The sequence below is a fragment of the Arachis hypogaea genome, chromosome 4 (genome assembly GCF_003086295.3).
Source record: "Arachis hypogaea cultivar Tifrunner chromosome 4, arahy.Tifrunner.gnm2.J5K5, whole genome shotgun sequence".
In the NCBI taxonomy this organism is placed as follows: Eukaryota; Viridiplantae; Streptophyta; class Magnoliopsida; order Fabales; family Fabaceae; genus Arachis; species Arachis hypogaea.
Genome location: NC_092039.1, coordinates 23,706,430 through 23,726,532, shown reverse-complemented (window position 1 = coordinate 23,726,532; position 20,103 = coordinate 23,706,430). Strand labels below are relative to the sequence as shown.

The 20,103-nt window shown below is 32.3% G+C and overlaps 1 protein-coding gene and 1 long non-coding RNA gene across 3 annotated transcripts; one reads left to right on the top strand and one right to left on the bottom strand.

Annotated features, from left to right (window-relative positions):
• Nucleotides 1-216: 216 nt before the first annotated feature.
• On the bottom strand, nucleotides 217-3,480 carry LOC140184416 (uncharacterized). The gene is made up of 2 exons (XR_011881025.1): nucleotides 1,137-3,480; nucleotides 217-512 (listed from the first exon to the last, which is right to left on the bottom strand). It is a non-coding gene; the product is annotated as an uncharacterized lncRNA (long non-coding RNA).
• Nucleotides 3,481-3,920: 440 nt separating this feature from the next.
• On the top strand, nucleotides 3,921-16,156 carry LOC112796537 (uncharacterized). 2 transcript variants are annotated; one of them, XM_025839025.3, is made up of 8 exons: nucleotides 3,921-4,423; nucleotides 4,526-4,582; nucleotides 5,525-5,929; nucleotides 6,554-6,657; nucleotides 7,384-7,884; nucleotides 13,893-14,045; nucleotides 14,311-14,729; nucleotides 15,482-16,156. In XM_025839025.3, the coding sequence occupies exons 3-8, from the start codon at nucleotides 5,580-5,582 to the stop codon at nucleotides 16,106-16,108; spliced, it is 2,154 nt and encodes a 717-aa protein (XP_025694810.1). In that variant the 5' UTR covers nucleotides 3,921-4,423; nucleotides 4,526-4,582; nucleotides 5,525-5,579; the 3' UTR covers nucleotides 16,109-16,156. The 2 variants fall into 2 exon arrangements, with proteins under 2 accessions (XP_025694810.1, XP_025694811.1); XM_025839026.3 differs by lacking the exons at nucleotides 3,921-4,423; nucleotides 4,526-4,582 and adding an exon at nucleotides 4,793-4,919.
• Nucleotides 16,157-20,103: the final 3,947 nt, after the last annotated feature.

The following is a 20,103-nucleotide window of genomic DNA, read 5'->3' as shown; positions in this document are numbered from 1 at the left end:
ATCAATAGATAGTCATGTGCATAAAGCTCTAATTTTCGTCATTTGGACAAGACCTATAACATGACAAACCCTCAGAGTATGCAATGAAGCATAGTCAATCCATCCTCAAGGCTCTAATTAGGATGAACTGCTCTTATACTATAATGTAACACCCTTACTTTTAGCACCTCATGATCACACTAAAAGTCCAAGCATTACCTACCTCTACTCCTTTAATTTCATATTATAATTATTTAATATTAAACCTTTGCAAATATAAATCGAATCCTTAGTTACAAAATCAAAAAGTCTTCACATAATCCCATAATTATATCCATATAATAATAATTACATAGACTTATTCAAAAAGTTCTCACATACAAGTCCTATCCCTCTAAAACCAAAACTTTAATCATCGAGGGGAAAATCTAATAACTAAACCAAATTCGGAAAGCACAATCACATATAATAAGCTTGTAGATCAGTCGCGACTTCGCGCCAAAGCTTCTTGAACCTGTCACTGAAAAAGAAATCTGTAGGGGAGTGAGAACATCGTCCTCGCTAGTTCTCACTAGAGGGTTAAAGAATTGCTATAATAAGATACGTAAAATAGAACTATTTTCAAAGTACAGTGATCGTTGCTCGTCTTATGTACCTTTTCAAAAACAAAAGGTTTATCATTCAAAATCTAAAATCCTTGTCAAAAGAGAAATCAGTTAACTATCTAAAAACTTAGAAACCTTTTTCCTTTGTTATAAAAATCTTAAAAGTTTTTCCTAGACAGTATGAATGATCAACCTGTTCCAAGCATAGGTTCATTAAGTCTATGCTGAACCAGTCTGATTTTTCATACTTTACTAAACCACAAACACAATCCAATCACGGCCTTTGACCCATCACATAATCAATCATGGTCTTCGACCTATCATATAATCAATCACGGCCTCAGGTCTAAACAACTCAATCAATATACAATTTACCTCAATCCAGCTAATTTCAATCACAAACACAAGTAATGAGATTCAAACACAATCAAGAACAGTTACAATAAGTATAACAATTAGCAGTTAAATAGAATTATTCACATAGGCAAATCAATTACAATATGCACACCCAAACAATGTCACATAAATGTATATGATGAATGCATGTCCTACCTGGCAGTGAGATCTCACTTGTTGGTTATCTTGCCAAACTCGACACATCTCCCAGAGATGACCCTTCCGTTCACGTATGTCATATGCGCTTTGTGGATATAGTGCCCGAATTCACTCTTTTGATACACGAAGGGATGCAAGTAGGATCCCACATCAACTACTCACATCTTAACGTAGGCGGGATACCACATCAACTTGCCCCCACGCCGACGCCGCTACCCGGACAAGCGGGATCCCACATCAACCTGTCTTGCCAAGTGCATAGCGAATTACAAAGGTAGCCCTAACAGCACCATCGGGATCCCACATCAGCCGACTTATCATGTTAGTGTTTCCTCTTAAGTTTATCTATTTTAGGTCTTACAGGCAGTCATGCGTACGCACAACTGAACAGATTTCCAAAACTTCATTTTTTCATGAATTCTCCACTTTTACATGTTTTTTCTTCACTTCTTCAAGCCATCCTTGCCTTCTAAGCCTGAAATCACTCAACAAACATATTAAGGCATCAAATGGAATATAAGTAAATTAAATTTAGCAATTTAAGGGGCTAAAAAGTATATTTTTTTAATCATTAAGCATAATTAGGAGAAATTCACAAAACCATGCCATTTCAATGAATAAATGTGAGTAAGTTGATAAAATTCACTTAATTCAATCCAAAATAAATCAAAAAATTCTGGTTGATCAAGCAGCATCGACAGTTGAAAGAAGACTTAATTGAACACATATGGAAATTTCACAATACTTGTCACCAACTATAGAGCTCCACTATGTTTTTTTTTATATTGCATAATTTTACAAATTAATTTAATCTCGAATTATATATTATGTACTGTTGTTATATATGAAGTTATTAATTTTTTTAATCTTAATATTTATAATAGTGAATTATTTTTGAATTTATAAATTTTAATAATATTATTGTAAAAAAAAGTAACTACATTAATTTAATTGTTTAATTTAATTAATTAAGTGAAGTCATAATAGGAACTAAAGTTAATTCCTCTTAATGGAGAAGACAAAGATATTTTGAGTTTCTATTTATTGTTTATGACGCAAAAACTTATGTGAAACTACTTTTTATGACAAATGGACCATAAATAAAGACTAAGATGTCCTACTAGAGATGGTCTAAAGCCTCGCAAAGTTACAAAGACGAGGTGAGGATCACACCACCATACAACATTAAAACAACACAATTAGCAAGACCGAAACTATCCTTAGAGTGAAAAATAAACAAAAACCAGCAAACCATAACAAAACAGCAGATACTACATACCCAAGGATACAAAATTAATCAACAATTAGATTAATACTCGATTGGTCCGTGAAATTAAGCTTGCATTTCAATTTGATCTCCAAAATTTTGATTTATTTAATTTAGTCTTTTCAATTTAGTTTTTGGGAGTCATATTGGTCTTTGACCTTGTTATTAGCACAAAATCGTTAACACGGTGTTGAGATGAATTGACAGCTAGTACACTAAATTTTTTAATAACTATTTAATGTAACAATTGAAACTTTTTTATCTCAATTTTCTCTACTTAAATCTTTTAAAATTCTAATCCTAATTTCACTTAAGGATTTAAAGACTTTATATAGAGTAAATTGAGGTAAAAATTTTCAATTGTCAATCATATCTTTTGAAGTTATTAAGTCACCAAAAATATCTTTTGAAGTTATTTTTATTAGCACGACATAAAATTTTAGGTAGGATTGTACATAGTTTGGTTAATCCAAAAACCAAACTTGTTTTTGGGTTACCCAAAAATATAATTTGGTTAATTAACTAAATTGGTTTTATAAACTGATTATTAAACATTTAGAAAATTCAAAAACTAGTTTTTAACGGGTTATAAAAATAAAAATCAATATTAAAAAATAACCGATTTAAAAAAATCGGTTTTTACATAAAAAAATTGAATTAAAAAAAAGAATCGATTTTTATCCAATTAAAAACCGATTAAAAATCGATTTTTACAAAAAAAAAAGTTAACCAATTTGAGCACAAAAGACAAAAGTTACATAAAATTTTATTTTAGTTTTAGTTATCCGATTAAAAACTGATTTTTAAAATTTGATTTTGATTAACCACTTTTAATAATATAGATATAATTTTTAAAATTATTTTATTAAATTGATTAATAAAAATCTAATTTTAATTTTTAACTAATTAACCACAATTTAATTATTTTATCTACACTCCTATTTTTAGGTATCACTTTAATAGTTTACTTTCTTTCGGTACCACTTGTATTGATCACCACCACCACAATCACATTTCTCACTAGCTAGCAGCCATCCTTTAGTGACCGACTTCGACAACTCCTCACTAAAAATGCTTTAAAAAAAATAAAGTTAGCTTAAACATTTAAAATTAAAAAAAGAAAAAAATTATTTGTACACTAAAATTAGTCACTAAAATCAGCTACCAATATATTTATGTATAAATACATATGTGGTTTAATTTATTTTCAATGTATATTTATAGTCCAGTTTATATTTTATACTGATAGTTGACTTTGGTAGCTAATTTTAGTATACACATAGCATAATCCTTAAAAAAAATAAACCTAACAAACATTAAAAATCTTTTAAACTATTCAAATAAACATCTAAAGTCTGACAATAGAAGAACATTTAAAACTGTACTATTTAAAAATAAAAAAGTAAGAGATTAATTCATGTTATCTAATTAAATTAATATAAATTTATCCAACATTTTTAAACGCTTTTTTTTTCTTCAAAAATATTAAAAAGCAGAGTATAAAATGACCTTTTAAATATTTTAGTTTTCATATATTTAAATATCATGTGATCCGTGTCGACTAAGAACTAAAGTATCATTTCTGTATAGTTAAAAGAAAAAAGAGTAATTCTCATGTTGATAAGAATATTTTAACTAAAGTTAGGACTTAGGTAAGAGAGCGAGGAACTTAGTGGTTGACTCTATAATAATTTGAGTTGACGACTAATAAGAACAATAATGTACCTTCACTCTTTGTCGGATTTATTATCAATTCACTTGGTGGACGACTCTTGTATATGTTAGCGTAGCAACGCAGCAATCATTATTTATTTATTGAGGTAGAAATTCAAGTGTGGTGAGTTATTATTCCATTCTCAAATCAGACCCGCGGCTGCACAAGCAAAGAATCCAACTACTTTTTCCTTCTCGTTCTTCTTCTTCTTCGCTTATTCTTCCTCTCCCTCTTCAGCTTTGAAGAGTCCACCTGCTCTATACCTCAGCTCGTTCAAGAATTTAACTACTGTTGACATTTTGGGTAAGTTTTCTCAACGATTTACGTGTATACATTATTTCCGGCCACTTAATTAGACACTTTAATATTAGAGTATTGGTGCTATACCACTTTATTTCTCTGCAGATTGACAACTTCATAGGAGGAAACGTGCCGTTCAGACTACTTTACTTTCAGTTTCAGGTATGCATCTTATAACTCGGCTTTTTCTATTTTTATGGCAACTTGTCTGATGGTACAAATATTTTTAAATGAAAAAGATAAACAATATTGCAAAAGTTAACAACCATTGAATCCAATGGCTAGTGTGGGTTCCACCATATTGCAACCACGTTTTTCATTCTGCAACCACGATTAAAAATTCATATAGTGGGTCTTTCTTTTTATTTAAATGGGCCATTATTAAACTTCAAAAGAAAAATGAAAAACTGAAATAAACATTTAAAGGGGCATTAAGCCCAAAAGAACTGGCCTAAGGTCACTTGGACTCCTGGAGACTGATCTAGAAACGTGAAACCAGGTTGGATTTTCAAACTCTTCTTTTCCTTTGACCCAATAATAAATAGATAAATTTATTGAGTATTCATTAATTAAAAAAATTTAATGAATACTCATTAATTAAATCTTTTAATGAGTATTGTTAATTAAAAAATAATAGTAAAATTTTTTAATAAATACTCATTAATTAAAAAAATTTAATAATTTTTTTAATTTTTAGTAATTTATATATATTAAAAAATACTAGAAGATAAATAAAATTTATTATTTTTTGTCATTAATTATTTAATAATATTTAAAAGCATGGACTTAAAATGTGTTATTAGATTATTAGACTAAAAAATTTTATATATATAGTTTATATTTTTGTATCATTGTGAGTCTCACTTTAATAAACACACAATGTTTTAATGGTATTTATATAGTTTATATTCCATAATAAATCAAATTAGATAAATTCGATTTATTAGACATGCATGTAAATTTTGTAGATTTAGGATATTAGTATAATATTAGAAGCCATTTATTTTGCTCATGTGAATTACCTAAATATTATTTAGAATTTATTTCGTTGCTTATTCGTTTATGCTTCTCAAAATATTATCTATAATCGTGATGTTTGTCTAGGTTAATACTTAGCAGCTTTGCAACTTGAAGGGGAAAAAAAAGGAACTTTAGGTTCATGGCTGAAAATTTGATGACTATAGCTAGAGGACAATCTATCTTGGAGCCACCACTTTTTGATGGTAGAAATTACGCTGAATGGAAGGAACATATGGAGACATTTACAAAGTCTTTGGACTTCAAACTTTGGCTTATCATTAAGAATGGACCAAATGTTCCAAAAAAGGTTGTAAATGGAATTGAAGAGGAAAAATCGGAAGATGAATTTGATGATGAAGACATGAAGAGTGTACAACAAGCCTCAGCAGCAAGACACATCTTATTATGTGCTCTAATAAACTCAGATGTTTACAAAGATATCTTGCACTTCAAAACAGCCAAACAAATATGGGACGAGCTTGAAAACAGGTTAACATTGCAATTCTTTCTCCTTTTTCTATATGCTATGAGAGGAAAGGAAATGAGAAAATGAGAATTGTAGCAAGAAAATGACATATATATCCTTATTAAAATATATGCAATATATTGTTTTAATTTTTACAAGGTGGATATATATAATGGTAACTTTAGCAACATTATTATTCAAGCGGCTTCTTGTTTAATTTCCAGGCACATTAGAGAAGAAAACTTTCTGCGGTTTTTCATTTGTTTTTTTTTTTTCATCCCATTTTCTTGCATAACCAAACTGATGAAAAATCAAACTATTTTTTCATCCCATGTTCTCTTTCTCTATTTCTCTTTATCCCATTTTCTATTTCTTGCACAATCAAACTGACTATCAATGATTCATTGTTATGTGTGCTCAGCTCCATAATAGCCCAATTCTATGTTATTGTAAATAGTAGTGTTAGTTGGAATTTTATCAAAGCTTATTCAAAGGTATTAAACATCTCAACATTGTAGTTATAAGATATAAAATAATCTCCACCCGTTAAATTAACTATTTAAGTTGAATTAACGGGGAAAAAGACACACACACACAAAGAATATGTAGTAAATAATTTGTGATTTTTTTTTTTTTGTATTTTACAGGGAGAGAATTAACAATGTGAACCCATCGACTCCGCAAACAAATCACGTGAAGGCCAAGTCTGATCAATATAGTTGTCCCAGCCTTGTTTTCCTAGATGAAACAGGTTTAGAGTATTCTCTCTGCTGCTCAAACTTATAATGACAATAAAAAACATTATATATAATATTTATACTTAAAGTCAGTTACTTATATATATGTATATAAAATATATTATTTCATATATTTTTAATATATTTTTTATATTTTAATTTAATATATTTTGTATTTTAATGTATTATGTAGTATATTATTGATTAAAAATAGGTGTTTCATTCTTTCCTAGCCATTCATCAAACTATCGTCACATTTATCCTTCATTCTTGATACATAATTCAAGTGGATATAACTTACAAAATTAACCTCAATCTATTGGGATAGAATTTTTTTCTTAACCTATTAACTATATATTTATTATAATAAACCAACTTCATGCTATTTTACAAACTAATAATTCCATTAGAATAAATTTACTTTACGTGTAGTAAGTTCTGACAGTGTAAAAAATTGAGAATATTTTTTTTAAGTTACTTTTATTTAGAATTTAATTTTAATGCACTGTAAATATAAAATTTACACATGTATTTAGTTATATAACGTCATATTAAAAAAAATAATTACTTTTTATTTCATCCGAAAAATAGTTGTGATTGTACAACTGTATCAGTACATCAAAATTAAACTTTTTTTTTATCAGGATCAAATGTTTTTAAAAAATATTTTTTGTTGTTTGCTTTCTGTATATAATTAAAGAGACATATATTTATATTTTTTTCATTTTGGCTTGGTTTAGGAAATCCAAAGAATAATAATGATTTCTTCAACCTGTGCGTTCCTCTATACAAGCATGCACTAGAAGGTAACTGGGAAGAAGCGAAGAGAATCATAGAGAAGGATAGGAGGTTGAAGAATGCAGCCATAGCAAGTGGATTGCCTACAGTGTTACACATAGCAGCAGGTGCAGGTGAGGGTGCAAAGCATGTTCACTTTGTGGAACAACTACTGATGCCAGAATTTCTAAACGAAGAAGACCTACAGTTGCAAGATTACAATGGAAACACTGCGTTTTGCTTTGCTGCTGCAGCTGGGAACATGCAAGTTGTTGATTTGATGCTGAATAAGAATCCATCAGTGGCATGGGCTAGGGGTGCAAAAGGAGCCACCCCTATTCAATTTGCTGCATTGCAAGGCAGATGTGAAGTGGTTTGCCATCTCTATGACAGAACAAAACAAAGATTCACAGAGGATGATGAGAAGCAATTGTTCTTCACTTGTATCAACACTGGACTCTATGGTATGCATTTATTGTTGTTAATGCCTAATAAGATGAGAATGGGTTATGCTAGGTAACCAATGTTTTTGTTGAACAATATGAACAATGAGTTTTAAAATTGGCCTAATTCAAGTAAAACACTATATCTCTAAATAACTCACCTAAATCTTAATATTAGAATAATCATCTGCACACCTAGTTAATTAAACATCCGATATATTCATTATTCATATTGTTTAATATTTTCATTGTCTACATATACTTTTTTAATGAAAATATTTGATAATAAACAAAATGTAACTAAAATCAGAACTTGTTTTATTTAATATTTATTAATGACGGTAGTAATTAATAAATATTAAACAAGACAAATTCGGACTTTTTTTCTTAATATTACTATTAAATTTGTTTTTAGATAAATTTTAAAATAATAAATTTGAAATTAATTTTTCTTAATAATGTGATAATATATAATTTGATATCTATATAAAATTATTTTATATATTAGTGTATGAAAATTATATATATTCTTTGATCCATGTGTTTTTTGGCTTTTTAACAATTATTATGAATATGGAAGAGAATGTGTTGCTAAATTTAAGATAAATATTTATTAATAGAGGAACAATTGACTAGTAGATTTACATCACTTTCAATTTTAATTCAAATTTCTCATTTCGCAAATAATTAATCTCTCTTTTTTAAAATAAGTATTTTTTTATCTTTTAGATTTATTAAGAAACTAATGTGAAAAATTGTCCAAATATATTACTTTTTCCAATGAACTTAAAAAGCAAAAGATGCACTTATTTTGATAAAAAGTAGGCTTGTAGGTTTAATGTATTCAACCATAAAGTATGCTCGCTTGTAAGTACTATACCCACTCTCCAATTGGCCCTAGGATCACTCACTCATATAAATGACGCTATCATGTTTTCAATTTCTTAGATTCACTAACACTCATGATACTCATGGAACAAAACACTTCTCATAACCATAATTTTATTTCAAGGAACATATATATCAACTATGATACCAATCCCACCTATTTATAGATGTCTATAGGCGGTGGTTTAATAATACAAAAACACTTTCTAACATAATAAACTATCCTTGAGTCTTGGCGGCAGGAAGCTTGTGGAAATACTAGTTGCATGTTACCTTCTTCAATTTGAACTCTAATCTTTTGACTTTTCAAACTTTTCAGCATATATATTTGGACTCTTGTATCTAGTTGTTTCTTGATTCTCATATCCATGCAATTCTAGCTAATTCATGATAATTCCAATGGCGGTGCTTAGTGCAAGTTGATTTAAATATCTAACATTGCCTTCCTTAAATCAAATTTGCAGAATTAATCATTCCAAGCATCTTCTTCAACTTGTAAAATAATTCAGTCTTCAATGGCTTTGTAAATATATCTGCAACTTGTTCTTCAGTTGGACAGTACTCGATCACAACTTCTTTTTCATTCACCAACTCTCTGATTTTGTGAACCCGAATATCAATATGCTTCGATCTTCCATGAAATACTGGATTTTTGCAAAGTGCAATAGCTGACTTGTTATCACAAAATATTGTTGTTGGAGTACTTTGTTTCTCGTTCAATTCTTCAAGAATTCTTCTTAGCCAAACTGCTTGTGTTGCACAACTTGCTGCTGCTATATATTCTGCTTCTGCTGTAGATAGTGCTACTACTGGTTGTTTCTTTGACGACCATGAAATTGCACCAGAACCAAGATGAAATACAAACCCTGAAGTACTTTTTCTTGTTTCTATATCTCCGGCCCAATCACTATCAGTGTAGCCAACAAGGTTTACTTCATTAGTATTCTCATAATAAATTCCATCATTTAAAGTACCTTTGATATATCGAAGAATTCTCTTTGCCACTTGCAAATGGTTGGTACAAGGCTCCTCCATAAATCTACTAAGCAAACCAACTCCAAATACAATATCTGGTCTAGTCGCAGTTAAGTACCTTAGACTTCCAATCAAGCTTTTGTAATATGTAGGATTCACTGTTCCTCCTTTATCTTCTCTCAGCAACTTGAACTTCTCTTCGACTGGAGTAGAAACTGGCTTTGAATGCTCCATCTGAAATTTCTTCAAAATATCATTTGCATATTTCTTCTGAGAAATGAAAATTCCATCATCTCTTTGAACTACTTCAATGCCAAGAAAGTAAGACATCAAGCCCATATCTGTCATTTCAAAGTGCTTTATCATAGCCTCCCTGAATTCTGCAATTATTTTCAAATTGTTCCCAGTAAAGATCAAATCATCAACATAAAGACACACGATCAAGATATCTCCATTTTCAACGAACTTGATATAAAGAGTATGCTCAAACGGACATCTTCTGAAACCATTCTCAATGAAATAAGTATCAATCTTCTTGTACCATGCTCTTGGTGCTTGCTTTAATCCGTACAAAGCTTTCTTCAATTTATAAACTTTATCTTCTTTTCCAAGAACTTCATATCCTGCAGGTTGCTCGACATACACTTCTTCTTCTAAAGTGCCATTTAGAAATGCAGACTTAACATCCATTTGATGTATCTTCCACTTATTTTGAGCCGAGAGTGAAATAATCATACGAATAGTGTCTAACCTAGCAACAGGAGCAAATACTTCAAAATAATCGATACCTGGCTTTTGTTTGTATCCCTTAGCAACTAATCTTGCTTTGAAACGATCAACTTCACCATTGGGTTTGTACTTAGTCTTGTAAACCCACTTTACTCCAATCGGCTTCTTATCTGTTGGTAAATCTGTCAGCTCCCATGTGTCATTCTTTTCAATGGCATGAATCTCCTCATCCATTGCTTTCTTCCAATTGTTGTCTTTAAAGGCTTCTTCAAAGTTCAACGGCTCACAATCTGAAAATAGAGCAAAGTTTATGATTTCTTCATCGGACGGATCGTTGTCATTGCCAACTTCATAATCTGCTAATCTAGCAGGTAGTCTCCGTTCTCTTTGAGGTCTTCTAGATGATTCAGGTTGTTCGGTTGCATCTGGTTGTCTTTCTTCTTCATCATCACATGTATTTGAAATTACAATCGGATGTTTTTCTGTCTTTGTGTCCCAGTTCCACATGTCTTTCTCGTCGAACGTCACGTCTCTGCTGATGATTACTTTCTTTGTTTCTGGATTGTACAACTTGTATGCTTTTGAGTCTGTGCTATAGCCAATAAAGATACACTTCTCGCCTTTGTCATCTAACTTCTTCCTTAATTGATCTGGTACGTGGGCATAAGCAATACACCCAAAGACTCTGAAATGATGAATGGAAGGCCGCTTTCCACTCCAAGCTTCCTCTGGAGTTTTATCACGAACACTTTTTGTTGGACACCTGTTTAAAATATGAACTGCTGTTGCGACTGCTTCTGCCCAAAACTCTTTAGGCATTTGTTTTGACTTGAGCATGCATCTGACCATATCCATGATGGTTCTATTCTTTCTTTCAGCCACTCCATTTTGTTGAGGAGTGTATCTAGTTGTTAGTTGGTGTTGAATTCCGTGTTGCTTAAAGTATTCTGAACATGTAAGATATTCTGTTCTGAAAATTTTGATTTTACAGCCACTTTGTTTTTCGACAAACGCCTTGAATGTCTTAAAGACATCACATGCTTCTGATTTCTGCTTCAGAAAGTATACCCATGTATATCTACTAAAATCATCAATAAAAGTGATAAAGTACCTGCTACCACCATTACTTGGAACTTCTACAGAACAGAGATCTGAATGCACAATTTCAAGTAATCTTCTAGCTCTCCAAGACTTTCCTGTAGGGAATGGATCTCTGTGCTTCTTTCCCAGTTGACAAATCTCACAAATACAATTGGGAATATGAATCCGTGGTAGACCAGAAACAAGTCCTTTTCTTGACAGGTAGTTTAGGCCAGAAAAATGAAAGTGCCCAAACCGCATATGCCACAACCAGTTATCATCAAGTATCACAGAACTCATGCAAGAGGGTTTAACATGTTGAATTTTTAACGGAAACATTCTGTTTGAGGTCATCTTTGCTTTATCTATGAACCTTCCGTTGTTGTCAAATACAGTGCAATATCCATGATAAGTTATCATCTTATATCCCCTCTCAGATAATTGCCCCATACTCAGTAAATTGTAATCAAGTTCGGGAGCATAGAAAACATCAGAAATATAACTCAGAGAACCATCTTTCAATCTGATTGGTATGTGCCCTTTTCCTTCAATAGGGATCTTTGTACTATTACCAAACTTCAATAATAGTTTAACTGAATCATCTAATGAAGAAAATAACTCCTTTCTACCAGACATATGATTACTGCAAGCATTATCCAAGTACCATATATTTTCATCTTCAGCACATGAATTACTTGTAAAAAATAAAGTCTGAGTACCCGGATTATCATCAGTATTTTGATGCTGATTTTCTGCAATGTGTGCTTGATTGTTATTCACCATTTTGAATCTGCAATCTGCTGCTTTGTGTCCATACTTTCCACAATGAAAACAGTTGAAATTTGTTCTTTCTTGATGAAAATTTCCTCGACCTCTTCCTCGATTGACAGGCCTGAAATTCGTTCCACCTCTTCCTTGATTAGGTGGTGTAAAATTATTGTAACTTCCTTGGTTGTAATTGCCACGACCTCTACCTCTGAAACTTCCTTTACCTCTACTTTGAAAATTAAAACCACGACCTCGTCCTTCTTGTGTACGGTTTGATTCTGCAACGTTGTTGAAATTCACTCGGCTTTTCAGGGCTTCCTCGGTTGATTTTTCAGACTTCTCTAGTATTCTACTGATGTGGCTTTCCATGGTTCCTTGCAACTCTGCAATCGTCATGGTGTCCATATCGTGTGACTCTAGTATCGTAGTCACCACATGGTCATACTTCATCGGCATGGTGCGAAGAATTTTCTCCACTACTTTGCTATCGGGCATATCTTCTCCATAGACTCTCATCTTATTGACAAGATCTGTAATACGAGTAAAATATTGCTCAACAGTTTCTGAGCTCGACATCTCGTACCTTTCATATTCTCTTCTCAAAGATTGTAGCTTTGCTTTTTGAGCTTTATCTACGCCTTTGTATGACAGCTTCAACGTGTTCCATGCTTCCTTTGCACTTTTGGCATTTGCTATTTTGCCAAATACCGTATAATCTACTCCTTGATGAATTTGAGATAGCGCCAATTGATCTCTCCTCTGTTGGGCAGCATCTGCTCCTTCTTGCAAACCCGGTTCAATGAAATTCCACAGGTTCTGGGCCTTCAAATGAGTAGACATCAAAGTCTCCCAATAACTATAATCGAGTTTCCCATCTAATTTGGGACCGGACCACACAATATTGAAAGTGTTTGTCATGCCGACTCTATGAATCAACAACTATGTGAGAACTCTCCCACACCTCACAAACTCTCAGACACCAGGCGCTGGATTAACCAGCTCTGATACCAAATGTAAGTACTATACCCACTCTCCAATTGGCCCTAGGATCACTCACTCATATAAATGACGCTATCATGTTTTCAATTTCTTAGATTCACTAACACTCATGATACTCATGGAACAAAACACTTCTCATAACCATAATTTTATTTCAAGGAACATATATATCAACTATAATACCAATCCCACCTATTTATAGATGTCTATAGGCGGTGGTTTAATAATACAAAAACACTTTCTAACATAATAAACTATCCTTGAGTCTTGGCGGCAGGAAGCTTGTGGAAATACTAGTTGCATGTTACCTTCTTCAATTTGAACTCTAATCTTTTGACTTTTCAAACTTTTCAGCATATATATTTGGACTCTTGTATCTAGTTGTTTCTTGATTCTCATATCCATGCAATTCTAGCTAATTCATGATAATTCCAATGGCGGTGCTTAGTGCAAGTTGATTTAAATATCTAACATCGCTTAAATTCATTTTGCATTTCTTCGGCAATGATGTGCAAATAACTTTATTTAATCTAACTTGATTAGATATTTGTGAATTTCAATATTTAATTTGTATATAATATATTTTGCAGGCTTAGCCTTAAAAATGGCGCAAGAAAACTCAGAGCTAGCTTATGCAAGGGATGAAAACAATGAGACAGCTTTGCATCTCTTGGCTAAAAGCCATTTGGATTCTTGTTGTCAAAGTCCACACCATCAAAACCACACGATCATGATCAACCCTGGTAAATCATTACATACATATTCACAATTCATTAAGACAATGAAGCTACATTCATCAAGGAGTGAAATTCACAATTTACCATACATAACAGAATGAAAAGAAAAAGAGAAAAACAAAATTTAAGATTTGGGATCCACAATTGATGATGTGAACATCAAAGTTGACTGAATATATTTCGTTGTATAAGTTTCTATGCCACACTACCAATTCTTTTGTTTAGCAAGTTTCTTTGATTTCAAGTAATAATTTTAATTATATTATTACAGGCATGAAGCAGCAAGTAGTTTATCAGTTGGTCAAAAGCCTTTGGAGCACAATTTGTAACAATTTCACTATGGATGGGATAATTGATATCATAAGCAAGCCATCTCAACCAATATTTGCTGCTGCAGAAGTTGGTAATTTTGGGTTCTTGTCAGAGCTTATTAGTGGCTATCCAAGCTTGATATGGGCAAGGGATGAGCAAGAACAACAAACTATAATTCACAAAGCTGTCAAGTATCGCCAGGCAAGCATCTACAATGTGATACATGAGATTGGTTCTCAAAAGGATATTATAGTGACTATGGTAGACACCGGTGGTAATACTCTCTTGCATTTGGCTGCACAAATAGCACCACCAAGCAGACTTGAACTGGTTTCTGGAGCAGCTTTTCAAATGTGCCTTGAGTTGGTATGGTTCAAGGTATGAGTTAAAACCCTATCTGTTGATACAAGATTGGACTATCTACCTGTACCTCCCGTATAATTCTATAACTAATATATAAGAAAAATATATGATTTCTTATTCTACATGTAATTTGAACAAGTCATTAACTATTGTTTATATTTTAAGACTTTGTTAAGCAAATATTGGATTAATAGTTAAATTAGTCTCTAAAAGATAAGACAATTTTTAAATTTATTTTTGAAAGATTTTTTCAATTAAATTGATCCTTCAAAACTTACTAATTAATCATATCTGTCCTTCAGTTATTCCGCTCACAATTTTCATCAATAATTGATTATGTGAAATGTTAACCGATAGCATACATGACACATAACATGTTTAATTAGAGGTTGACTAAATATGTTTACAAAAATCTATCAATTTAGTCACTAGGTTATATTAGGAATATGATTTTTGTAGTTAGAAAAAATGACTAAATTAATAAATTTTCATAAACATATTTGATCAATATCCACTTAGACATATCAAATATTATATATGTTATCAATTAACGTTTTACAACACCAATCTTTGAAGAAAATTGTTAATGGAGGGACTCGAGGACAAATATAATTAATTCGCAATCTTTAAAATATCAATTTGATTGAAAAAAATATTTTAAGGATGAATTTAAAGAATGTCTTATCTTTCAAAAATTAATTTCACTATTAATCCAACAAAAATTATATTAGTATACTTAAAAAATTAAAATTTCATGCATCATACAGGAAGTGAAGAAGATAATGCCACCAACGCATATAAAATCCACAAATTCAGAAGGCTTAACTGCTGGAGAATTATTCGCAAGGGAGCACACACAGTTGCGAAAAGATGCAGAGTCTTGGATGAAAAGCACAGCTGAGAATTGTATGCTGATTGCAACCGTCATTGCAACGGGGGTGTTTGCTGCTGCAATAAGCATACCAGGTGGTGTTGACGATGCAAAAGGGAAACCAAACTACTTGAAAAAGCCATCTTTTTTGGTGTTTGCAATCTCAGATGCAGCTGCATTTATCTCATCAGCAGCTGCAATATTAATATTCTTGTCCATTCTTGTTTCGCGTTATGCTGAGTCTGATTTCTATAAGTCATTGCCCTTGAAACTCATATTTGGATTGGTAGCGTTGTTCTTCTCAATAACAAGCATGATGGTAGCAGTTGCAAGTGCCTTCTTCATTACTTATTATTATGACTCAAATTGGGTTCCTAGTTTTATTTCTGTGTTTGTGTGTCTACCAATACTTCTTTTCATAATTTTGCAGTTTAAATTATGGTTTGAGATAATGTATTCAACTTTTTACTGTAAGAATATTTTTAAGCCGGACAAAAAAATGCTTTATGTATTAAAAAGTTAGGGATGTAAACATTGAACTGTATTATATTTAGTTAAATTTGTTGTATTCTATTTTTTTTTAAGTCATCAAGTTAGCAAAAATTTAAAAGTTAGAGTAATTGTGAATAGTATTCTATAAATGAATATATTATTTGATAGATTAGAGAATTAACATTTTTTCACATACAACAAATGTATTCTTAAAAAATTTAAACATTCTATATATAAAATAAAAGTATAAAGAACTAGGTATTAGTCAATTTTAGAATTTATATTTATAATTTTGAATTAAAACTTTATTATTTATGATTTAAAATTTAAGATAAATAAAATAATTAAAAACATTAACTAATGTTGGCTAAAAAAATTGATTATTTAACATTACTCATTTAAATTACTAAAAATTAAAAGTCCAAAATTCAGAATTAAAAAAGTTATCAACCAATAATTTACCAACAAATTACATGTTTAAATAGAAGGAAAGGATAAAATAATAAAAGAGAAAATATATGATGAAATTATTTTTTTAACTAATCAATATTAGAAAATTTGAGAGTTTAAATTTATAACTATTTAAATTTATGGTTAATGAATTATGATTTAGTGTTTAAAATTTAAAATAAATAAAATCATTTTTAAAAAAATTGACTAACGAACAAATATTAATTCTGCAACATTACATGGTTCTGCAAATCGGAACGGACCAGCCGGTCGAACCGATTCATCGAAAACTGATAATAAAAATGGTCCAATCCGCTACCTATAACCGTTGAAGAAAAAATCGTTTGAAAATCGTTAAACCGGCCGAAAATCGGTCGGTTAGACCAGACCAGTAACCGGCCGGTTCGAATAAAGCGACGCCGTTTTGTTTATTTGTTAAAAAAAAAAAGCCAGAAGCCCAGAACCCTTCGTGAACCAACTCCCCTTCATTCATGCGCTCCTTGGAGACCTCTGAAGTAAAGCAAACCTTAGCCCTTCATTGTCGCCACCGTCCCAAGGTCCTCAGCGCCGTCGCCATTCCCAAGTCCTCAACGCTGCCGCTTCTTCCTCTTCCCCATGTCTGGAGCCCAGGTAGCTCGGCACGTCGTGTTCATCATCGCTGGCTTCTCTGTTCGTGGCTTGGAGCATCTCACTGTCGGGTCGCCGCTTGTCGTCGTCTCGCCTATCGCCTCGTCTCGCCGTTTGCCATCCGTGTCTCCGTCGAAGGTTAGTGGCCCTGCTTTCAATTCTTCGCTTCCGCTTCTTCCTTTTAATTTTTGAATGTTCGGTCTTCTTCTTCGTCTGAAGTTCTGAAATTGTTGTTCAATTTTTGTTCCATTTTTCTTGTAATGTTTTGTAATTGCCTGTTGCTGGTGGATCTGTCTTGTATTTGCTAGTTGGTGATGGCTATAAATTTTTTTTCGAATTTACTGATGGCTCAATGGCTCTATTAGTCTGTTTTAATGTTTTACTATTTTGTAATTGCGCTGGATAGTGATGGTTCTGTTAGTCTGTTTTAGTGTTTGACTATTTTGTTGATGATTTTTTGATTTCTCATTGTGTTGTGGCTGTTTTCAAAATGTATTTAGGCAAGATAACAAAATGTCGTAATTACCTAACCTAAAAGATATTTGATTGTTTGCTTAGACAAAATCTATTCATTATTGGCTAAAATTCTCTGCATATTATTTGTTCTTTTAACTAGAACTCATTTTACTTATGTGTTGTTAACTTGTTATCCTTTTGGGATTCTCTTCAACAGAATACAAGAACTTGTAGCTTTGTCTGGAACCCACACTCTTGGAAGTAAAGGTTTTGGAAGTCCAACGACTTCTTTTGACAATGCATATTATAAGATTCGTTTGGAGAAGCCTTAGGCAAATTCAGGTAAGCTCATAACTAAGTTAGAAGATTGTTCTCTGACTCAATTCTTTGTTTAATAAAAACGAAGGAGTTGAAGGCATAACATGCCTTCAAGATTCAATAACTAGCTTATTTTGATGATTTGTGCCTGTCAACGGATCTTAATGTTAGAAAAAAATTTTAATTTCTCTGGCATCATGTTTTTTGCAACAAGCTATACATGACATGAACATCTATGATTGATTTGATTGTGTGCTCAATTTTTCGGATAGATCAAATATGTTCAATCTTTTTTTTTTTGTTACCTTTTGGTTTTATGAACAACTTTTCTTGTCATTCTCAAATGCTGGTTTTGTTCTCTCAGGTGGCATGTCAAGTATGATTGGCCTTCCTTCAGATCTCAAATGTCGGTTTTGTTCTCAAATGCTTCAATATTAGGATTAAATTATTATATAAATGGGTAAAACAATTTAGGATTAGAAGCATAATGTTCAATTTTAATATTTAGATATTTTTTTATCATTTAACTTTTGAGTTTGTATTTTGATAAAGATCATATGGTTTTAGTTGATGACATTTCATGTAGTGTTTTAAATTTGAAAGATATTTAAAGATTTATACTAGACTAATAATTATATTTAGGATATTTATTTATAATTTATTTATTATTTTATTTTAAAACGATTTTTTCGGTCGAACCACGATTAGACCGGTCAAACCAGTAAAACCGTGAACCAGTGCTTAGAACAGTTTAATGACCGTCCGATTCTCATTACTATAATTAGTATAATTTGTGTGATTTTACCAACGAGTTATAGTTCAAATGGCATAGTCTCTCCATACTCATTTAAGAGGTTGCGGATTCAAGTCTCCTATATTTGGTTAAAAAAAAAGAAACTGATGATTTTCACTTTATCAATTTCTTTACCGAAACGAGGCAATAAACAACACATTTTGAGCTTGCCGAACCCCTCTACAGATCCGCTATGACATTGGTGGTTGTTCTGAAGACATTGAGATTCTAGTGATTGACGCGATGAAGACATGGTGGTTGTTCTGGACTAAGGAAGAAGAGAGAGGAAACCGTAGTGAAGGGAGAGGAAACCGTAGTGAAGAAGAAGAATCGCCGGGCATGCATGCATTAATTGAGGCAACAACTGCAGAGATGGATCAAAGAACCTATTGTGAGAGGTGAGAATACAGAGGCATTCAAAATACTGAGAAATTTTCCATGCAATTTCATATTACATTTCATGTTTTTAAATTTTATTTTCCGCAAATATATAGATTTTTTCAAGAACTAGATGTATAGTACGAAATTGATAGCGACTATTAGTTTATCCATGGTTATAAACATATTTCAAGGTTGATCCAGAATTTCTCAAAGCAACGAGGGTATCATAATAGTGTTGGAAAAACTCAACAAAAGTTCAAATAAGAACCTACTTTTCCCATGCGTCGCGCCGTCCTTGTACTCCCTCCAAGCGACGCTGTCGCTGCGTGCCTTCTTCTCCCCTCTGTGACGTCGCACCGTTGCCGAGACAGAGGCCTTGTTCTGCCAGTAATCCAGCGCTGCACCTCTGCCCTTGCTTCCATGCCGATGTGCGTATCTTCGCCACTTTCATCGCGTGCTTTTTTGCTCCGTTCACACAAATGTATGACCCAAATAAATATCCACTTTTTAGTAAAAAGAACCATCTACATATATAGTAAAATGAATATTTTGCGGAGCATGTACATGCAGAATCAAGCAAATCAAGTAAAATACCATTCGTATACCTAAAAAAAACATCCACTTTAGAATTGAAAGAACCATTCGCATACATAGTAAAATGAACATCATGCGGAGCATGTGTATGCAGAACCAAGCAAATCAAGTAAAATACCAATGGTATATAAAAATAAACATCCACTTTAGAATGAAAAGAGTCATCCACATACATAGTACAATGAACATCTTACTTAGTTGGTAAGAGTCGTGAATAACAGCGGCGGCGGGAGCATGTGATCGCGAAACACCAGTGAGGCACAGGTATCGTGGGACGACGGCACTCTCGGACGGACAAGCACCTTGCGTGAAAGCTCTCATCGACAGCGACGGCAAACTGTGGATGCAGACCGACGGAGCATTGTGGAGGCGGTGGCGGCCCTGGGGTTGTGAATATAACACCCCGA